This window comes from Coffea arabica, chromosome 1e, assembly GCF_036785885.1.
Source record: "Coffea arabica cultivar ET-39 chromosome 1e, Coffea Arabica ET-39 HiFi, whole genome shotgun sequence".
Classification (NCBI taxonomy): Eukaryota; Viridiplantae; Streptophyta; class Magnoliopsida; order Gentianales; family Rubiaceae; genus Coffea; species Coffea arabica.
Window position 1 is genome coordinate 45002850 of NC_092311.1, and position 17901 is coordinate 45020750.

The 17901-nt window shown below is 37.5% G+C and overlaps 3 protein-coding genes across 6 annotated transcripts; 2 read left to right on the forward strand and 1 right to left on the reverse strand.

Annotated features, from left to right (window-relative positions):
• The first annotated feature begins 529 nt into the window (after positions 1–529).
• On the forward strand, positions 530–3970 carry LOC113706056 (zinc finger protein WIP3-like). Its single transcript, XM_027227949.2, has 2 exons — positions 530–1308; positions 3402–3970. Exons 1-2 carry the CDS (start codon positions 679–681, stop codon positions 3840–3842), a joined length of 1071 nt encoding a protein of 356 aa, XP_027083750.2. The 5' UTR covers positions 530–678; the 3' UTR covers positions 3843–3970.
• Positions 3971–7795: 3825 nt separating this feature from the next.
• LOC113706063 (protein ADP-ribosyltransferase PARP3) lies at positions 7796–13257 on the forward strand. 4 transcript variants are annotated; one of them, XR_011817776.1, is made up of 19 exons: positions 7815–7951; positions 8683–8972; positions 9163–9361; positions 9456–9572; positions 9648–9705; positions 9780–9849; positions 9976–10150; positions 10241–10371; positions 10512–10689; positions 10796–10923; positions 11001–11077; positions 11179–11339; positions 11431–11640; positions 11754–11856; positions 11967–12049; positions 12125–12268; positions 12358–12540; positions 12650–12778; positions 13105–13257. XR_011817776.1 is itself a non-coding variant. In XM_027227956.2 (18 exons), the coding sequence occupies exons 1-18, from the start codon at positions 7946–7948 to the stop codon at positions 12716–12718; spliced, it is 2379 nt and encodes a 792-aa protein (XP_027083757.1). In that variant the 5' UTR covers positions 7796–7945; the 3' UTR covers positions 12719–13054. The 4 variants fall into 4 exon arrangements, 3 of the variants coding, with proteins under 3 accessions (XP_027083757.1, XP_071913781.1, XP_071913793.1); XM_027227956.2 differs by lacking the exon at positions 13105–13257 and having other exon boundaries at positions 7796–7951; positions 9166–9361; positions 12650–13054; XM_072057680.1 differs by lacking the exon at positions 13105–13257 and having other exon boundaries at positions 12650–13054.
• A 1443-nt stretch (positions 13258–14700) lies between these two features.
• LOC113706070 (beta-1,6-galactosyltransferase GALT29A) lies at positions 14701–16746 on the reverse strand. The gene has a single exon (XM_027227963.2). It carries the CDS (start codon positions 16069–16071, stop codon positions 14908–14910), a length of 1164 nt encoding a protein of 387 aa, XP_027083764.1. The 5' UTR covers positions 16072–16746; the 3' UTR covers positions 14701–14907.
• Positions 16747–17901: the final 1155 nt, after the last annotated feature.

Genomic DNA, 17901 nt, shown 5'->3' on the forward strand with positions numbered 1-17901 from the left:
CAACTGATTTTAGGGAAATTAAATATGACGCATAATGAAGGATAGTTAAATACATTTAATGAACTACAAGCAAAAGTAAACCATTTAGTCTATATTCATGATGTTATAGAAGAATTTGACTGAAATCTTGCCCAAAAGTCTAACATGATAAAGTAACTGATTTCTTTCATGTTTCAATTGAGGTACATGCTTGTGTGTGTGCATCTTCTATATAGTAATACTTCCTCTCCGTCTTTTACTTGTTTTTGATGTAATATTGACTTAATTGATAACATCCCAAATACTTCTTGCTTTTGATTTGATTATGGATTTACACAGGTATCGAATTTCTAAATTAACTCACAGCCAATAACCTGACTTGCTACAAATTGGATTTTGTTTGAACTATTCTAGGATTCTCTTCATATAGTGAGCCACATATTTGCATGTCATTTTCTTTAACCCCACCACTAATCTCAGTATGTGTATGTATGTGTGTGTGTGTGTTAAATCCCTCTCACCCTTCTCTCTCTCTCTCTCTCTGTGCAAATGCCAGAGGAGAAAAGAATGGTGAGAAGTGGAAAAAGTTTCCAAAAAGACAAACCAAACCACCTTTTGCCTTTTGTATATCAACCTCAAGTGTAAGCTTTTCTCACACATAGGTCTCTACATATAAGCCTTCAGAGGTAGTGATTTCAAATGAGTTCTCCAAAGATGGGAATTAGAACAACAAACTGCCATGTCCAAGACATGAATATGTGCTTTCAGGCAGCTCCAACCTTCATTGAGTGGCTCAAGCCAACGCATGAATCCTCATCTTCATCTTCATCTTCTTCATCCACCATAAGTAGTACTCAACAAGAATTCCTTGATCAATTCACAAATCCCATGAGTTTCTTGAAACTTCCTCTCTTTTATCAGCAACAAGAAGAAGAGCTAGCAGTTCATGAATCCATCCAATGCTTGCCTCTTCTTAGCCAGTTCACCGACACCAAAAAACCACTGAAAGAGGAATTAGATGAGAATGGAATAGGGCAAGAAGAGAGTATATTTGGAATCAAGGGATCAGATAAGGTTGAGAAAGTAACAGTTGCCCTTCACATAGGATTGCCTGATTCAGGTAGTGCTTCTTCTGACAGTGAGACAAAGCCCTACAACTTGAAGGAAAAACCTGTGGATAATTATCAGAAGAGTCCTAGTACTGACGGTTGTACTTTCAACAATGAGAGTAGATTTTGGATCCCAACACCAGCACAGATCCTTGTTGGACCAATGCAATTTGCTTGTAACATATGCAACAAGACCTTCAATAGGTACAATAATATGCAGGTTAGTGAATTTTATTTTATTTATTCCTGGGGATTGGTTCTTGATTTTTCACCTTCACAAAATTATACAATTGATGGGCACTCACTACTTATATGCACTCTCCATGATGGTTTTTTGAAACTATATAAATATGTTATTTTATTTCCATGCATGAAGAAAGAGCCAATACTACGAATAGAAATCTGCCGGCCATATAAAGAAAGTCTGGTTTGTAAACAAGCAAAAGAAACCTGTTTCATGGGAAACTATAAGGTCATTTTTCATCTGTATAATCGGCTATCTAGTACTCGTTTGTTTCCTCTTTCTAGCAGCCAGACGTTTTATCCTACTTCCGTGTGCTTTTCTTCTTCTCATATATCCTCCTCCTACTCCTTTTATATTTTTTGGGGTCGAATACTTTTTTTTTTTTTCTCGTGTAAGAGCAACCAGATGTTTGCTATAAACCGCAGACCTAGCAGCAGAACTGGACTTTCGAGCTTTCCATGGTCTGTGCTTCCAAACTAGCTCACGAAATTTAGGAAAAGTGTATGGTTATTCTAGGCCTCGAGGATGGAAATTTTGTGATTTGGACGTGGTTGCAATGGTTGCTTTCTATGGATGAAGATCGATCCCGGTGGGGAAAGTCTTTGGGTTGAGGTGGGAATTGAAATTGCAATATGTGTGCCCACTTCCCGATTCCAAAAATTGTGGCCTTAGCTCTCATTTCTTCTGTGGGGGGTTTTTTATTCTTAATAGTACTGTCCTTTTTGGCTTTTTGGTTCTTCCTTTGGAATTTCATGGAAACAAATGGCAATGGAACACAACCAACCCCGCAAACCCCACCCCCCCCCCCCCCTTTTCTTGGTTTCAGAAGGAGAATTTTTAGCCTTAGCCTCCAAAGCTTTCTTTCGATCTAGGAATTGATATGTTGAATCCTCAAGATGATAAGAGAACGATATTAAAATGTGAACTAAGCAAGAAATGGGATTGCAATCTTCAATTTCCAACTTCTTGTCTAGTAGTAAAATTCGACTATGCTATGAATCCCCCAAATTAGCACACATAGAAATATGACTATGAGTTATTAATATTCTTATTCTTCTGCAACAAAATGATTTTCCTCTCTCTCTCTCTCCCCAATTGGATGGTTAAAAATTTTTGAAACCATTTTTATGAACTGATTTAGCTTTTTCTCTCTTTTTTTCATTTTTGCTTCCATACGTGCTATACTAGTACTATTACGAATAATAATATAGCACAAGGCCTTCATTCAATTTTCCTGATTTTTAGCCTCTCTCTTTATTATTATTATTATTGTTATTATTATTATTATTCATCTCATATGTCAAACTCTTTCAGTAAAAGGAAATTAATCTTTTTTTTAAGTTCAATATTTGGTTTGAATTGATACAGATAAATCCTAACCTATAAATTTTTTTTGGGTCAATGGACGTTTCTTTATGTTCTTTCTTTTGCATTCTCCAATTGTAACAACAAATATGAGCATTTGTTACACAGATGTCTATTATCTTATTTATTGTTGCAAAAAATGTTGCAGAAACACTTCTGGTTTTTTTGGCTTTATAAGTTTTTGATTCCATTGTCCTTAATGTCATATATGCTAAAAATTCTTCAGAGTCTAGTGACTAAAGGCAATTGCTAAGATGGAAGAATATGGTACCCTTCTTGACATTTGGACTTTAGTGGCCTATCCATTCTTTTTCTACTTGAAAATGGATGCCAAATACAATTAATAACAGAAAGATCCGTCAATCCAAAGGAAAAAAAAAAACCTAAATTCATTTACTCCAATTTTAACGTCCTAGGAAGTTCTTAACCTTAATCCTTTATTTTTTATAACATTTTACCGCCATAAATTCTTTAATGTGTATTATCTCACTTTAGCCTATATCTAACGACATCTTAATTCATGGGATGCCTAATGAATCTAAAGTATTGAAAACGATAAAAACAACTTTTTCGACTGTACACATTATTGTTGTCTTTACAAAAGCTCAAAATGTATACTTTAGAAGGTAAAGTTGTGCAAAAATAGTTTTCTACCATTTGATCATCTGGAGTACAAATGTAAGAGTAAATTTCTATTGATGCAGATGCACATGTGGGGTCATGGTTCTGAATTTAGAAAAGGTCCAGAGTCCCTAAGAGGGGCACAACCAGCAGCGATGCTTAGGCTTCCTTGCTATTGCTGTGCACAAGGCTGCAAAAACAACATCAATCATCCTCGAGCAAAGCCATTGAAAGACTTCAGAACCCTTCAAACTCACTACAAGAGAAAGCATGGAGCAAAGCCATTCAACTGTAGAAAATGTGGCAAAAGTTTTGCAGTCAAAGGAGATTGGAGGACACATGAGAAGAATTGTGGGAAATTATGGTATTGCACCTGTGGCTCTGATTTTAAACACAAAAGATCATTAAAGGATCATATAAGATCCTTCGGAAACGGTCATTCTCCACACCCTTCTCTTGAAGGCTTTGAAGATGAAAAGGAATGCATCACTGGTGGCTCTGAAGATGAAAATGCTCAGTATTAACCATACCATGAAGGCTTTTTTTTTTTGAAAAAAAAAATCGTTTTTCCACATTTCGAAATTCTCAAGAAGAAGAAGGGAAAAAAAAAAAAGATGAAAGTCGGGGACCCTCTATATAGTATTTCTTTGAGGGTTTTCTCTCTTCACTCTCTCCCAACAGGCATTTGCTCAATAACAAAAAATTCTCGATTGACTGCCATTGGAGGAAGCATATAGGGGGCGGTTTGTTATGGAGCACTTGACCAATTTCTATGGGGTGAGTAGTGTTTATGAATGTTTTTATGCACGGTTTGATATCCGGGTTTGCATAATAAGGTGATTGCTTTGAAGTGGTGAAGCAGATGAATTTTCTTCTTTTGTTCACGATGATCAAGGTACAGTAGTAATTGAGGGATGGAGGAAATTTGTCAGCTTCATTGCTAATTTGTAATCCCATCATGTGAATTTTTATCATTTTCTTTCAAGACATTTGGACTGTTTGTTGGTGATTGCCTTGAAGTGGTGAAGCAGATGAATTTTCTCTTCTTTTGTATTTGATGATCAAGATTCTGTACTAGTGAGGCATGGAGAAAATTTGTCAGCTTCATTGCTAAATTGTAATCCCAATGCTTTTCCATCGTTCTATTATGCATGTAAGCCATTGTGGGTACTGTTCTTGATGGAAAGCTACCAGCTTCATGGCTACCTTGTAATTTTCAATATCTGGATTTGCGTAGTAGTACCATGATGTGCTATTATTATCCACTTTTTTCCCACAACCATGCATTGTCTCGATAACACTCAAAATATACGGTATAATAAATAAACTTGGTGTACATTTGTTGAAAGAAGTAACTCACATAGCACCATATACATATATACATTGTGATTATGAGAATTATATATACTTGTAAAACTCAAAATAGTACCAAACTTGTATAATTAATTTTGGAGAAACATTTCAACTCCCTGAAATAGTTTCTTATGACAATGCTATTAAACACGGGGCGCATATATTTAAATATCAATAGGTTTGGGAGAGATAATAATCCTGAATTAGTAGTAACTGTTATCAGTACTATAGTAGCTAGATTCTTGATTGGGTATGGATTACAAGTAACACGCTGTGGTGATACTGATTATAACTCAAACAGCATTAGGACTAATTAATAACCAGACAAGTTACTATGATAATTGTACAAAGTTCTAACTTGGATTGTGGGTAGAATCATAGAACTGGGCTACCTCCTGGCATACAAATACAAGTCAGCCACCAGGAAATCCTAAGGCGTGTAATATGATTAGGGAACAGTCCTGCCCCATGTTATAAGCACCATTAATAATTCTAAGCAATGAAGGTAGAACATAAAGTTTACATCACTTTTTTACCGAAAAATGAGACAAATACTATAGCCAATTGGCAAGTCAAGCCGGCATCAACGCCACTACTTTTCTTCCTCTCCTCCTTCTTTTCCCTTCTCCACAATTTCTTTATTCACTGCTCCGGTTTGTAAGTTGGAGAAGTTATTATGAGAAAAAAGTTAGTCCAACTTGGAGGCACAACACGTAAATGGAAAAAAAAAACAAAGAAAAAGGTAAACGACATCTTTACAAGGGAATTATTATTACTTTAAAAGATTAACTTTTCCGTGAATTCTTTGGTCCTTGCCTGGACTACTTTGATTGTATAAAACGTGTTAGATAAATGCAAGATTGCGGAAAAAGGCAGCAGGAGTTGATTTTAGGTCAATAATTTAGGGAAAATCTTTGAAGAATTTTGGTGTTTAATAGAAAAAAATGTGTCATCCCCATAAGCTTCTGAGTTGAATACACGAATGTATGTACTTTGTTTATGGGGTAGGCTTGACTTAGATGAAATCAAAGGTGTGCAGTGAAAATGGAAAAAGTCTGATTGCACTTTGAAGATGAGGGTCAAGGGGGGATGGGGATCCCCCCCACTATGCTTTGTCGAGTGTGGAAAGAGGGGGGGACTCACCTTCTCCAAGCTTCTTATATGCATACAAGATAATGTGTTCATACAAGGAGGAGCAAACATATATCAGCAATAGGACTAGTCCTAGGAGTCATACCTTTTTTAGTTGATTTTTGAATTACTGCAGAAGAGTTTTATCTTTTGATCGAAAAGAACAATTTTAAATGGTTCATTTTTTTAAAAAAAAAAAAGAAAGAAAGAAAAAAGAAGGAACTTCCTAGACAGGATTTTATTATTTTAGGGTTAATTGAAAAACTTTATTCCAGAACTTCAAATCATGTTAGTAGAGTTCTGTGTGTTTATCAAACCATCCGTATTAATTTGAAATTCAATAAAAAGATAAAGGATGTTGTTATTTCCCTTTTTTTTGAGATAAAACGCTTCAGTTCTAATAATAGTTCCAAATTTCTATAGTTTTGAAGGCAATAGTAGAAGATACATATACCTACTATCTTTCAGGCTTCTTCACAGGGGCATATATAGACATTGCAAAATTGTTATCCCAGCTTGAAAAAGCTCAGAAAAGTTCTGCTTTAATCCACCATGAAGGTTTAGTTTGGCATTGTGTTTAATGGAGAGGGATTAGAGCTTAAAAAAAAACCCTATTTTCTAAAACATGCAAACTCCCACCAGTTTAGACCTGAATTTTGGAGCATTAACAGAAAATGATAATAACTTTCCATTTGTGGAAAGCCTTTAGGGTTATAATACGTCTAACATAGGGCTAAAAAAAATGGTCGAATAAATTGTTATGAACTAATAATGCACAAGTATTTTCTTTTAATTTTTCATTCGTCTATAAAATGTCCGTGCCTGACTTTCTTTTTTTTTTTTTTTGGTAAGTGACTGATTTTATTAACACATAATCAAATAGTAACATGAAAAAACTTGTATGGATCAAGTCTACATAGCTTGAAATCATTCATCTCAACAATCACTTCTTACCCGGTTGCTGCCCATAATTTGGGTCAGAAGGCTTTGCTCTCAAACTAGTCAAGGGCTTATAGCCCATATCCTCTTGCCTTTTTTCTTCTTTCTTTTTTTTTTTTTTTTTTGGTGTTTTTGTAGAGGAAACTTCTGTTACTTCTAAGTCTGATGTCTAAAGCGCACCCACAAAAAAAAAATTTGTATCTAATAATTGTGCCCCTAATACTTCCATCATTACGTACTCCAGCGTCAAGATCTATGTTATTCTATCGGAAGAGGGCAGGAACGGTTGCTTCCGTTCTTAGCAGTTTACGGTCAAGATTTGGCCAAAAAAACTGTAAGGTTCAAATTTCATCTTGTACCTCATTTTTAATAACATGTGTAAGATTCACAAAATTTTGTTATAGAATTACATATTATTGAAAGTAAATTATACAGTGGTGCAAACAGAGTTACGCCGTATGTAAAATGCACGTGACCTTCAGGAACGTTACTGCCCCGAGTCCCTATTCTATCTGGTGGACACGATAGGTTTTTTCAGCAACTTCAGAAGCTGCCAAGTGTCAAAAGAATTGCTACTACAATAAACAAACTAGCTTGCCATCCTTTGTCTGCACTCTTGCATGCAAATTACAAACCTTAGTCCCAATCCCAAGTCCTCCTGCATGCATTATCCTGTTTTTATATCTAGTAACATAAATTAAGCATTACCAAGATTAAACCAACATCCCAGGACAATTTAAGATAGACATCGAATTACACAAACCTTAGCCCTGCATTTTTATCTAGTAGCATTAATTAAAGCATCTGACAAAGATCAAACCAACATCCCAGAAACCTAATAAAGAACTCTTGCGAACGGTAAAGTTCTTTGGGTTTAAACCAACACTTGTCCGCACCTTAGGCAATGTTGATAGTCGTGGCAAGCGATGCAATTCTCATCAACACTTGTTAGCTATGTGGGATGACAGATAACCCATGTTTGGAGTACGTGTCTGTTCACTGAGCTGTGTGCATGCAACACCAGCTTGTTGGTGAAGTGAAAAAGAGTACCTTCCTAGGACTAAATGTTTTACAGAAACCTTCTTTACCTGAAGTTCTGATTCTAAGGAAAAAGAGAAACCAGTGTTTTTTTTTTTTCTGTATTTTGCTGTTTCTTGGTTAGGAATTTGAGCACAAAACCGAGAGAAAGAAAATCTGGTTCAAGATGAAGGTTTGTATTCTTGCTGATTCTTTGTTCAATTTGCTTCTTTAGACATGGTTAGTTCTCAAAGAAATATTGATGATTAACCGTAACTTTAATATGTTAGTGGGCTGATTTTGCCCTTGGAACTCGAAAGAGTTGAGCTGATATTTATTATTCTTTATAGCATTTTTTTTCTTTGGAAAATGGTGCGTCTTCAAGGGGAAAAATAAGAACAAGATAGCCAAATAATCAAATGAAAGACGGGATAGTCTAGTGGTATAAATCTTTCTTTTTTTTCTGAATTATAGAATAGTATCCATTTTTTGCATGGCGAAAAGAAGAAGCTAGAAAAGGAGATGTTGGTTTCTAGTTGTGTACTTGTGCAATTAACATGGACGGTAGTCTTGGCTTTTATTTTCATAAATGCGAAAATTAGCAAACACAAACGGCCAAACTTTGCCTCAGCTTTAATGCCAAACGTGTATGTAGGTTAGCGGTACTTCCAACAAGAAGGATAAGAAAATTGAAGGGAAAATGATATAATAAAGCTGACTAGGGAATGTATGTATCATCATATTTCTCACCTGCTGGGGATTCCTCAAATCAAATACTAGTACATCAGATTTTCCAAAGCAAATGTTTCCAAAGAAAAAAAGGAACTGAAAATGAACTTGTTCTTTGTACTTCGGGCGTGCATAGATAAAACTCGTTTTTACAATGAGGTCCTAGTTAATGTGGTTTGATGTGTCCATATGTAGGTTCATGAGAAAGGATCTCATGCTCATCAACCTGCTGAGGAGGATAGAATGGTAACAAGGAAACAGAAGGCAGAGAGCAAAGGGCACGAGGAAGGGCAGTCGCCCAAGAAGGCGAAATCAGAGAATGACAATGACCGGAATAATGGAAAAACAACTTCTGGGATAGCAGCAGATTTCGACAAGTTCTGTAAAGCTACGAGGGAGCATCTGTCTATCGAACAAATGCGCGGAATACTTGAAGCAAATGGCCAAGATCCTTCTGGTTTGGATGATGCTGTTGTCCCCATATGGTAAGCAAGGTTCCATTTCTAGATGAAAATAATAATATATTTTCATCATTGACATAAACTCATTATGTCAGACCTGCACTTTTTTTATGTTAGCAGTATATGACTATTAATAGCTATGCATCAAGATTATCTGGAAGCAGTTTCTTGGCCTTAATTTATACTGTCTTCTTTCTATCCCTTTTTCTGTAAGCAGCCAAGACATTCTGTTTTATGGTCCACTTGCTAACTGTCCAATATGTGGTGGCACATTGGTATGCAACGGTAAGGAATATACCTGCACGGGAGAATATAGTGAGTGGTCAAGTTGCACCTATACGACTAAGAATCCACCAAGAAGGAATGAGCCCCTGGAGATACCTGAATCTGTTGAGAAGTCTCCGGTTTCTGATGTAATCCAACACTGTTCTTTTCCTTACCTATAATACGAGTTAAAGTTGAGAAGCCATTTTCATGAATTGCCTAACATGCTACTTGGTAATTTAGTTGATAATAAAGAAACATCAAGATTCAAACAGCCGCCCCCAGAGGGAGTTGGCTTTGGCTGATAAACCATTTACAGGAATGGTGATTTCTCTGTCAGGCCGTCTAAGTCGAACGCATGTAAGTTTCTTATCTCTGTTGCTTCGACTGTCATATAGCCCTGAGGTGTTCCTGATCCAGTATTTTCATTTATAGCAACACTGGAGATCAAAGATTGAGAAGCACGGGGGGAAGGTTGCCAACCATGTTATTGGTAAGGATACAAAGCCCTTCTTTAATGCAGTTATGTCCTTATCAGCTTCAATTATTGGAAGTATGCAATTCCAGGGGTCACTTGCCTAGTTGCATCATCGGCTGAGCGAGAACGTGGTGGCTCTGGCAAATTGGCTGAGGCAATGTAAGTGGTGATTCGTATTTTAAGCAGATAAGTACAATGAGTTTCTGCATCTGTGATTTATATATTCAATTGTTTGATTTTGAAGTTTTGAAATCTTTCTCTCTCGTGTAAAACGATATTCACCAGTGAGACGGGGATACCTGTTGTTAGAGAGGAATGGTTAATTGATAGCATTGAGAAAAAAGAAGCACAACCCTTGGATGCTTATGACATTGTGAGTGATCTGGCTGTAGGCGGTAAAGGCATTCCTTTGGACAAGCAGGACCCAAGCGAAGAGGCAATCGAGACTATTGCGGCTGAGGTTCTTCTGATCTTTTATAAAGGAGATTCATACTCAAAACTTTTGATTGGTCGAGCATATTTGTAATGATATTCAATACATCCTTTGCAGCTAAATGTTTATGGAAAAAGGGGTGTCCATAAGGATACAAAGTTGCAGGATGAGGGTGGGAAGATATTCGAGAAAGATGGTATACTGTACAATTGCGCTTTTACTCTTTGCAATCAAAAACGAGGAAACAAGTATTGCTCTAACCTTTCCCAATGTTTATGGATTTATTAACCCGTCTCCAGGTTTAAACTGATCAATCTAATTAATGCATCTTCCACATTATGCAATTAATCATTGTACCTGAAAATCGATTACATATGTATCAAAAAAGGGGAAGAATTGGTGACATTGAGAGGGCAGATGATCAGCTAGACGAAAGGGAAAACATTGATAATGCAATTATGGAGTTTGTTAAGATTTTCGAGGAGGTGACTGGGAATGAGTTTGAGCCGTGGGAAAGAGAGAGGAAATTTGAGAAGAAGCCCGGCAAGTTCTATCCCCTTGACATGGTATACATCAATGCTCATCATAATCAGGCTAAGACATTTCTTATACAGAACATATGCGGTGACACTCATGTTTGCTAATGTTTCTGTTGTGCCACCACGGGAATAGGCCGATGGTGTGGAAGTTAGGCATGGGGGAATTGGCTTTAGGCAACTTGGATTAGCAGTTGTGCATAGTAAGCTTGATCCGATGGTGGCAAATTTCATGAAAATCTTGTGCAGTCAAGAGATTTATAGGTAGAGTCCTTTGTGCATAAGTTGCTGAATTTTTTTTAACTTTGAGACCAATTTAAAGTTTAATTACATGATCTCAGATATGCTTTGACGGAGATGGGACTAGATTACCCAGAATTTCCCATCGGAATGCTCTCAGATGTGCATTTGAATAGATGTAAGGCTCATTTCTGTAATTTATCATTTAAGAGCATTGGCTGTACTTACGCTAAGGAGGACTGAGTTTCTTCCCCCCCGGGCGCGGTTCTCTAATTGCAGGTAAGAGTTATCTCCTGGAATTTGTTGAAAAATTGAAATTTATGGAGGAGTCCGGACCAAAGGCTGAGGCATTTTGGACTGATTTCAGCCAAAGATGGTTTACAGTTTTTCCCTCTACAAGGCCTTTTACATTCCGTGACTTGGGTGATCTAGCAGAGCATGTGAGTCAATTTCTTCCCAGGGAACTTTCTCCGAGATATTGGCACCTTGCAATATATTTATGTTAGCTGAATCCTTGGTATGACTGCGCAGGGTGCAGCTGCGTTTGAAACTGTCAGAGACATTACAGCAGCTTCCTATGTTATAGGAGACATGTCTGATGGTATTGTTGATGATCCTCTCTTTGATCGGTATAAGAAGCTGGGATGTTCTATTTCTACTCTTGACAGAGATTCAAGTGACTACAAAATGGTAGTAAATTATCTTGAGAGGACCTATGAACCTTATAAAGTTGGAGAAATTGTAAGATCATTTACACATCACTTCTTGTAATCTTGACCGTCTGGGGACGTCAAATCACAGAACCTGCTATGAAATTTGAGTTTTCATCTCGCTAAAAATTTCATTTTTTTCAGAATTACGGCGTCTCTGTTGAGAACATCTATGAGGTTGAACCAAGTGCATGCCCCTCTCTTGAAGAAATAAAGAAGTTACCAAACAAAATGCTCCTGTGGTGTGGTAAGGCTTGATTTCATGCTTTCCTTTATTTTTTTCTCTCTTTGGTTTCACCTCTTCAAAGTTCGAACTTCACCTACAGCTCTCACACAATTTTGATATTCTATGTAAAGGTTCTCGAAGTTCAAATCTACTGAGGCACTTGCACAAAGGTTTTCTGCCTGCTGTTTGTTCACTGCCTGCTCCCGGTTATATGGTAATGAAGTCCGTTCTGATGTTGCATCCATAGAGGTCTATTCTTTTAGAAGCTCATGATTTTATTTCTATGCAGTTTGGCAGGGCCATTGTCTGCTCTGATGCTGCAGCAGAAGCAGCTAGATATGGTTTTACAGCTGTTGATAGACCAGATGGTTTCCTAGTACTGGCTGTAGCATCCTTAGGGGAGCAGATTCTTGAAACTAGTAGCCCACCTGAGGTACATGAAATTGTTTCTTAAACCCGTTTCATAGAAGTACATGCTTACCTGTAGGTGATTTTCAACTCGTCTCTCCTGTCCATGAGCAGGATACAGAGTCCCTGGAAGAGAAGAAGAAGGGGGTGAAAGGTCTGGGTCGAAAGAAAACCTATGAATCAGAACACTTTGTGTGGAAGGATGACATCAAGGTGCCTTGTGGCCGCCTAATTCCCTCGGAGCACAAAGACAGTCTTCTTGAGTACAATGAGTATGCTGTCTATGATCCACAGCAGGTAAAAAATTTTCATATGGCCTGGCTAAAACTTTCTATGGAGTTGGATAGGTAGGAGAAGAATATGTAGCTGAATTCTGTTTTCTGGGCTTTCTTTTTCCTTTTGTCAGGTAAGCATAAGGTTCTTGGTGGGAGTTAAGTATGAAGAACAGGATGTGGAGTACGACGTACAGGAGTAGAGAGATGAAGCAGAGCAACTTTTTTTGGGAGAGACTTTTGAAAATAACAGGGCAGGGAAGGTATGTAGATAAATCGCTTCACCTTTCTCGTTTTAGAAACTAGAAAGGGAGTGCTGGAAAGGTTGGTACTTACATGGGTGGTTGGAGTTCTAAAACTTAAACAAGAAATGTTGCTGATGATTTATTTTGCTTGCTGTAATTATCTCAAACATCTAAAAGTGTAGTTGTAGGTGATACAATCTCTCTATTTTGTAATGTTAAACCGGTGGCTTGTTTATGTGTTTTTTAAATGAACTGGTCTGAAAGGAACACTAAGATCCACGATCAGTTTACGAATTACTGGAGCTTTTTTAATGAAAATGAACTAAAATTGTCTTTGTATCCAGTGTTGTATCCGGAGCAGGACACCGCACAAGACAATATGGACTACAAGACAATATGGACTAGGGACGTTTGTCTTGGGGCTTGTTTTGAACACACGATAACCAACTTTGTTGTCCTGGTCTGGAATGGAAAGATATTGCTGATTACAGGGTTCACAGCCATATTGCACAATACCATTTGGATTGTTTCTTCTGTACTACCTAATGGTGCCTAATCTGTTCTTTCTGTGATGTTTATGTGGGACTTTAAAGAGCCACCGGAATCTAAATAATAAATACTCATTCAAGTCGCACAGATAACTTCGTCTCAAATCAGGCTGTAAGCTGAAATAGAAGCGCCTCTAGAGGAAATATATAAGAACAACTGAGCCTGTGGAGGCACTTTGTTCATCACAACAGTGAGTGTGTGCTTGCTTTAGCAGAAAATATTGCCACAAACATAATCTCTTGTTGGAGGGATGGAAACTAATGAGTACATTCTTCAAGACATTAAAGCAACTTGCCTGCTCATGCCACTATGCATGCTTAAGCAGGAGAAACAACTGATGTATCATTCTCTGTAAAATCCTACTTCTCATTTCACTCTATAATCTAGGATCCCAAATATGAAACTATATGTTTTTTAGCAATGTTTTGCACATTTTACAGGGATTGCTTAAGCAAGTACCTGCGACTGTGTTTTCCACTGTCCTAGGCACACTTCAACTAAGAAAGCGTAATGCAAAAGCAGTTGACTCTAAAGAGACGAATCATGTTAAGAAAATAGTTCCAAGATGGTATGCCAAATATAAATTGTTGCATCTAGCTTGTTGTGATATGATTGAGCCGTTGGAAGACAAAATTCTAATGATCTAAGCTACTGGAGAAATAACCAAAAAGGAAAAATGGTAAAGGCTCTGTCTCTTGGGGTATGATAATATAGACACTTCCTGAAACTTTGAATCTTTGCCAACATGCAGCATGATTGGCAAAGTAGACAGTGAAGTCATTTTTTACTGGTATATATATGTGTTCTGATTACATGAAAATCCTGCTAAGATAGCATTATCAAGCTGATATTCACAAGTCAGACACCAAAATTCAACAAAAGAGTATCTCCAAGGAAAGCGCTAAGAAATCCTACAAACTGAACTTTGGACGATGACACTAAATATGGGAACATCTCCAGAGGCCGGATAGTTGGAAAATATTTTTCATTGTCAACCATACAGCTATAGAAGCCAGATAGATAGAAAATATTTGTCAACATCTCCAGAAGCTGGATAGTTGGAAAATATTTTGATCAGCTGTACAGCTTTTGTTTTGTAATTAAAAGATCTTTTACAATTGATTTACAAAAGCATATAGAAGGAACTGATATGTGCGAACAGAAAGCCAATAGATCGTCTCATATCTATCATCATCATCCAGGAAAAAAGAAATCAACTCCCAACTGATGCAGATAATTCAGTCCAAAGGCCATCTATAAATATATTGGTGGTGTCATAATCTACATAATGTTTGATTGGGAAGATGGTATCATTCTTTCTAGGTACCATTAGTTCTACCTCAAGACAATAACTGGATAAGCCAAAAACTTAGAGTGCAACAAATGCTGAGTAAAGTCAAAAGTATAAGAATTTGCATTTCATTCAATTTTACTGTTACAATTCACCCAAAATTTCTTGGGCTGATGCTTTGCCTGATTTTCAAAATACAATTGTGCTATTCTACTCTCCTATCATGTGGAAGGCTGCCAAAGAACAGGTAAACGTAATCTCAACAAAACGTCTGCCAGTTTACAGAGCTAGATGTATCAAGACAATGTCATTGATATATAGTAACAGAAGGGAACCGAAACTTGTCTGAGATGAATGGTATTACCTTTGGTCTCGCCACCAAATCTCCGTAGAAGTCATACTCTGCCTCATAATCGTGTAAACCCAACTCAGCTTTCTGATTAGTATGGTAATGGTGCTTAGTAGCGGCTGATTTTCCAAAGCCAAAGATGCTGACCTTGTCACAAACCCCCGCAGCAAGCATTACAGCTTGCATGCCTGAAGAGTAATGGAAATTAGCCCCATCATGAACAGCGCTCCAGGCCTCAACATCCTTCCCTGTTATCTCAAGAAACCGTTTCAGCGAGTAGTACTTCACAATCCTGGCACACAACACATCAAACCGTGCATCAGTAACAATCAACGGCGCTTTGTGCGAAGAATTACAAACCAAGAAATCCAAGAAATGCGCAGGCTGGCACATATACATAACTATTGGCACATCAGCCCCATAAGGATGGCAATAACAGCCTTCCCTCCGCGCACACAGGCGTAGTATGTTGCTATTCACAAAGGAAATATTAGTTGTCTTTCCTACTTTGTTTTCAAAACTCCCTATCCTTGCGTTATTCAACCTTATAACAACCTCATGACTATCAATCAACTTCCCATACGCCGTCTTCAGCAAAATCCCACTATTTCCAACAACAGCACAAGACTTGTACTTTCTTCCCAACCCTTCTGTTTTACCACCATTTTTATCCATCAAATCCTTGAGCTCATTAACCAAATCCAACATAATATCTGACTGAAACCTCCTATTTCTAGACCAATCATGCAAGTGCCTCCGAAAGCTCAACCACAATTGATTAAACTCAGGTGAACGGACCTGCACCGGTAGACCCCTAGCTGACCTAGCTCTAACATCAATCCGATATTTCCCTGATGACAGAAATGATCTATGACGACCCTGGTTCCGAAAATTCCCCTCTAACAACTCCTCAATCTCCTGCTTCAACTTAGGCTCACCAACATCAATCGCAGCATACTTCAAAAGGGTCTCATTATCTACTCGAAAATTCGCAACTTCCACGAAAGGGCTCTCATTTCTCAGCTGAATAGAGCTCTGGCGAAGGATAACCCTGAAGGAAAGCAGTCCTACGACCCCCAACAAGAAGAGTACACTGAATAAATGGTGGACAGTTCGCTTCATCGGGCTGTCTACCTTCGCAGCTCAGCTCAAAACTTGGAAAGCAAGAGATCTAATCTGACTATGACAGCCTTGAATTGCTAAAGAGAATGGCCAATAATATGCAAGAATTTGGAGAAAATAAGGATATTCCGAATCTGATTCATATTGCAAGAAGAAGGAAACAATATACTGTACTATGGACTCGTCAAAACAAGCGTCCCTTAAACATCAAGAACTGATAAAATGTGGGATCTTTCGCAAGTCTTGAGAGCCAAGAAGAAGCAGGAGCTGAGCTTTGGAGTAGATTCGTATGCAATATCTGGGTGAAGATTGAGGTGGGTTTGATACGGATCAGGGGAGTCGCGGGATTATATGGACATGGGAGGAGAGTCGAGATGGAAGTGATGAAGACTAGAAGCGGGGACGGCAGGTTTAGGGGAGACGGTCACAAAGGGAAGGTGGGTTGAGTTGGTAGTTCTGATCATTGATTTGTTTGTTGGTGATTCCATTTGGCTTGGAATGTGTGAAATGAGGGCGTTGGATGGCTCAAATTCGGTGATTGCGTGTGTCTCTGTGTGTGCAGTGTGTGTGCTTTTGTGGTTTGATTATGACTTCCTGAAATCCTAATGCTGTTTTATCCCAAAAAACTTGTTGGTAGTGTTGGGTTGGCCTTTTCTGGGAAAGGCAGTATTTGAAATAGTTGTTGAAATGATGTTTGATCTTTAAAGTGAAAATTGGAATTTGGGTTGTCATTATCATCTCTAACTGGAGTTTTGAAATGTCTATCCTATAGATTTTTATTATTTTTTTTTTTTTTGATCAACAATATGTATAGATTCAAGAAATATATTATTGGCTTTGCTAAAAGGAGAATGATACTTGCAATGTTGAAATCAATACAACAAAACTTGATGATAATTTGACAATATCAAAATTTAACTAACTGATCAATAGTGGAGCACCATATAACAACAATCATCAAATTAATAAAAAAAGTTAAATTTGTAAAGTAACAGTTATAAATTATAATCAGCGTGTAAATAACGTGTAAATAATGTGCTATTATATGCCGTTGACTGCTCATCTCTCTTTGAATCTGAATTACTCTCCGTTGTTACATCTCCCTTTCTCATCTTTTGCCTGTACATCTTCTACTTTAAACTCTTTGGATTGTTTATCCCAATTCAAATCCCATTTGACCATTTCTTGCTCATGAATGATACTTACTATAATAGAATTGCCTGTCCTGTCCACAAAACCATTTTATGTTCACCGAAAGCAACCTCTGTGCATGGAATCATATTAGTTTGGGTAGCAACTAGCAAATGACTAGACAGTGGCCATGTTTTAATTAAATGTTTGTTAGTCCCCAGATTTGGTTGAGGCCATCTTCATTGCTAAGCATTTGCTTGGCTGATTCACAGTGGAGCACCTGCACAAGATACTAATAAAACAAATGTCCTAGTCTTATTATAGAAATCTTGGATGCCGATTGCCATCAACTTTTTAATTATTTTTTGTTCTCCCTCTTTTTGGGGAAGGTGGGTATTGGGGTGTAGTAGTTGTTTGTGGAAAGTAAAAGAAATATTTGCAAAATTATGCCTCATGAGTCCTGACACTACACTACATATCCACTTAAACTTTTTAATTAATATAAAAGCTAAAATTAACTAGATATGATTATAAAACGATGTTTTTTTTTTTGAACTACTTGAATGTCCCTCTCAGATCCAACCAACATTTTTTGTTTTCCTTGAACTATTCATCTAGTTCTACCTTTGGAAACAACAGCCCATTCGGTCTATTGAGAGATCTTGATATCAGAATACTATACAATCCCTCGTTCTCGAA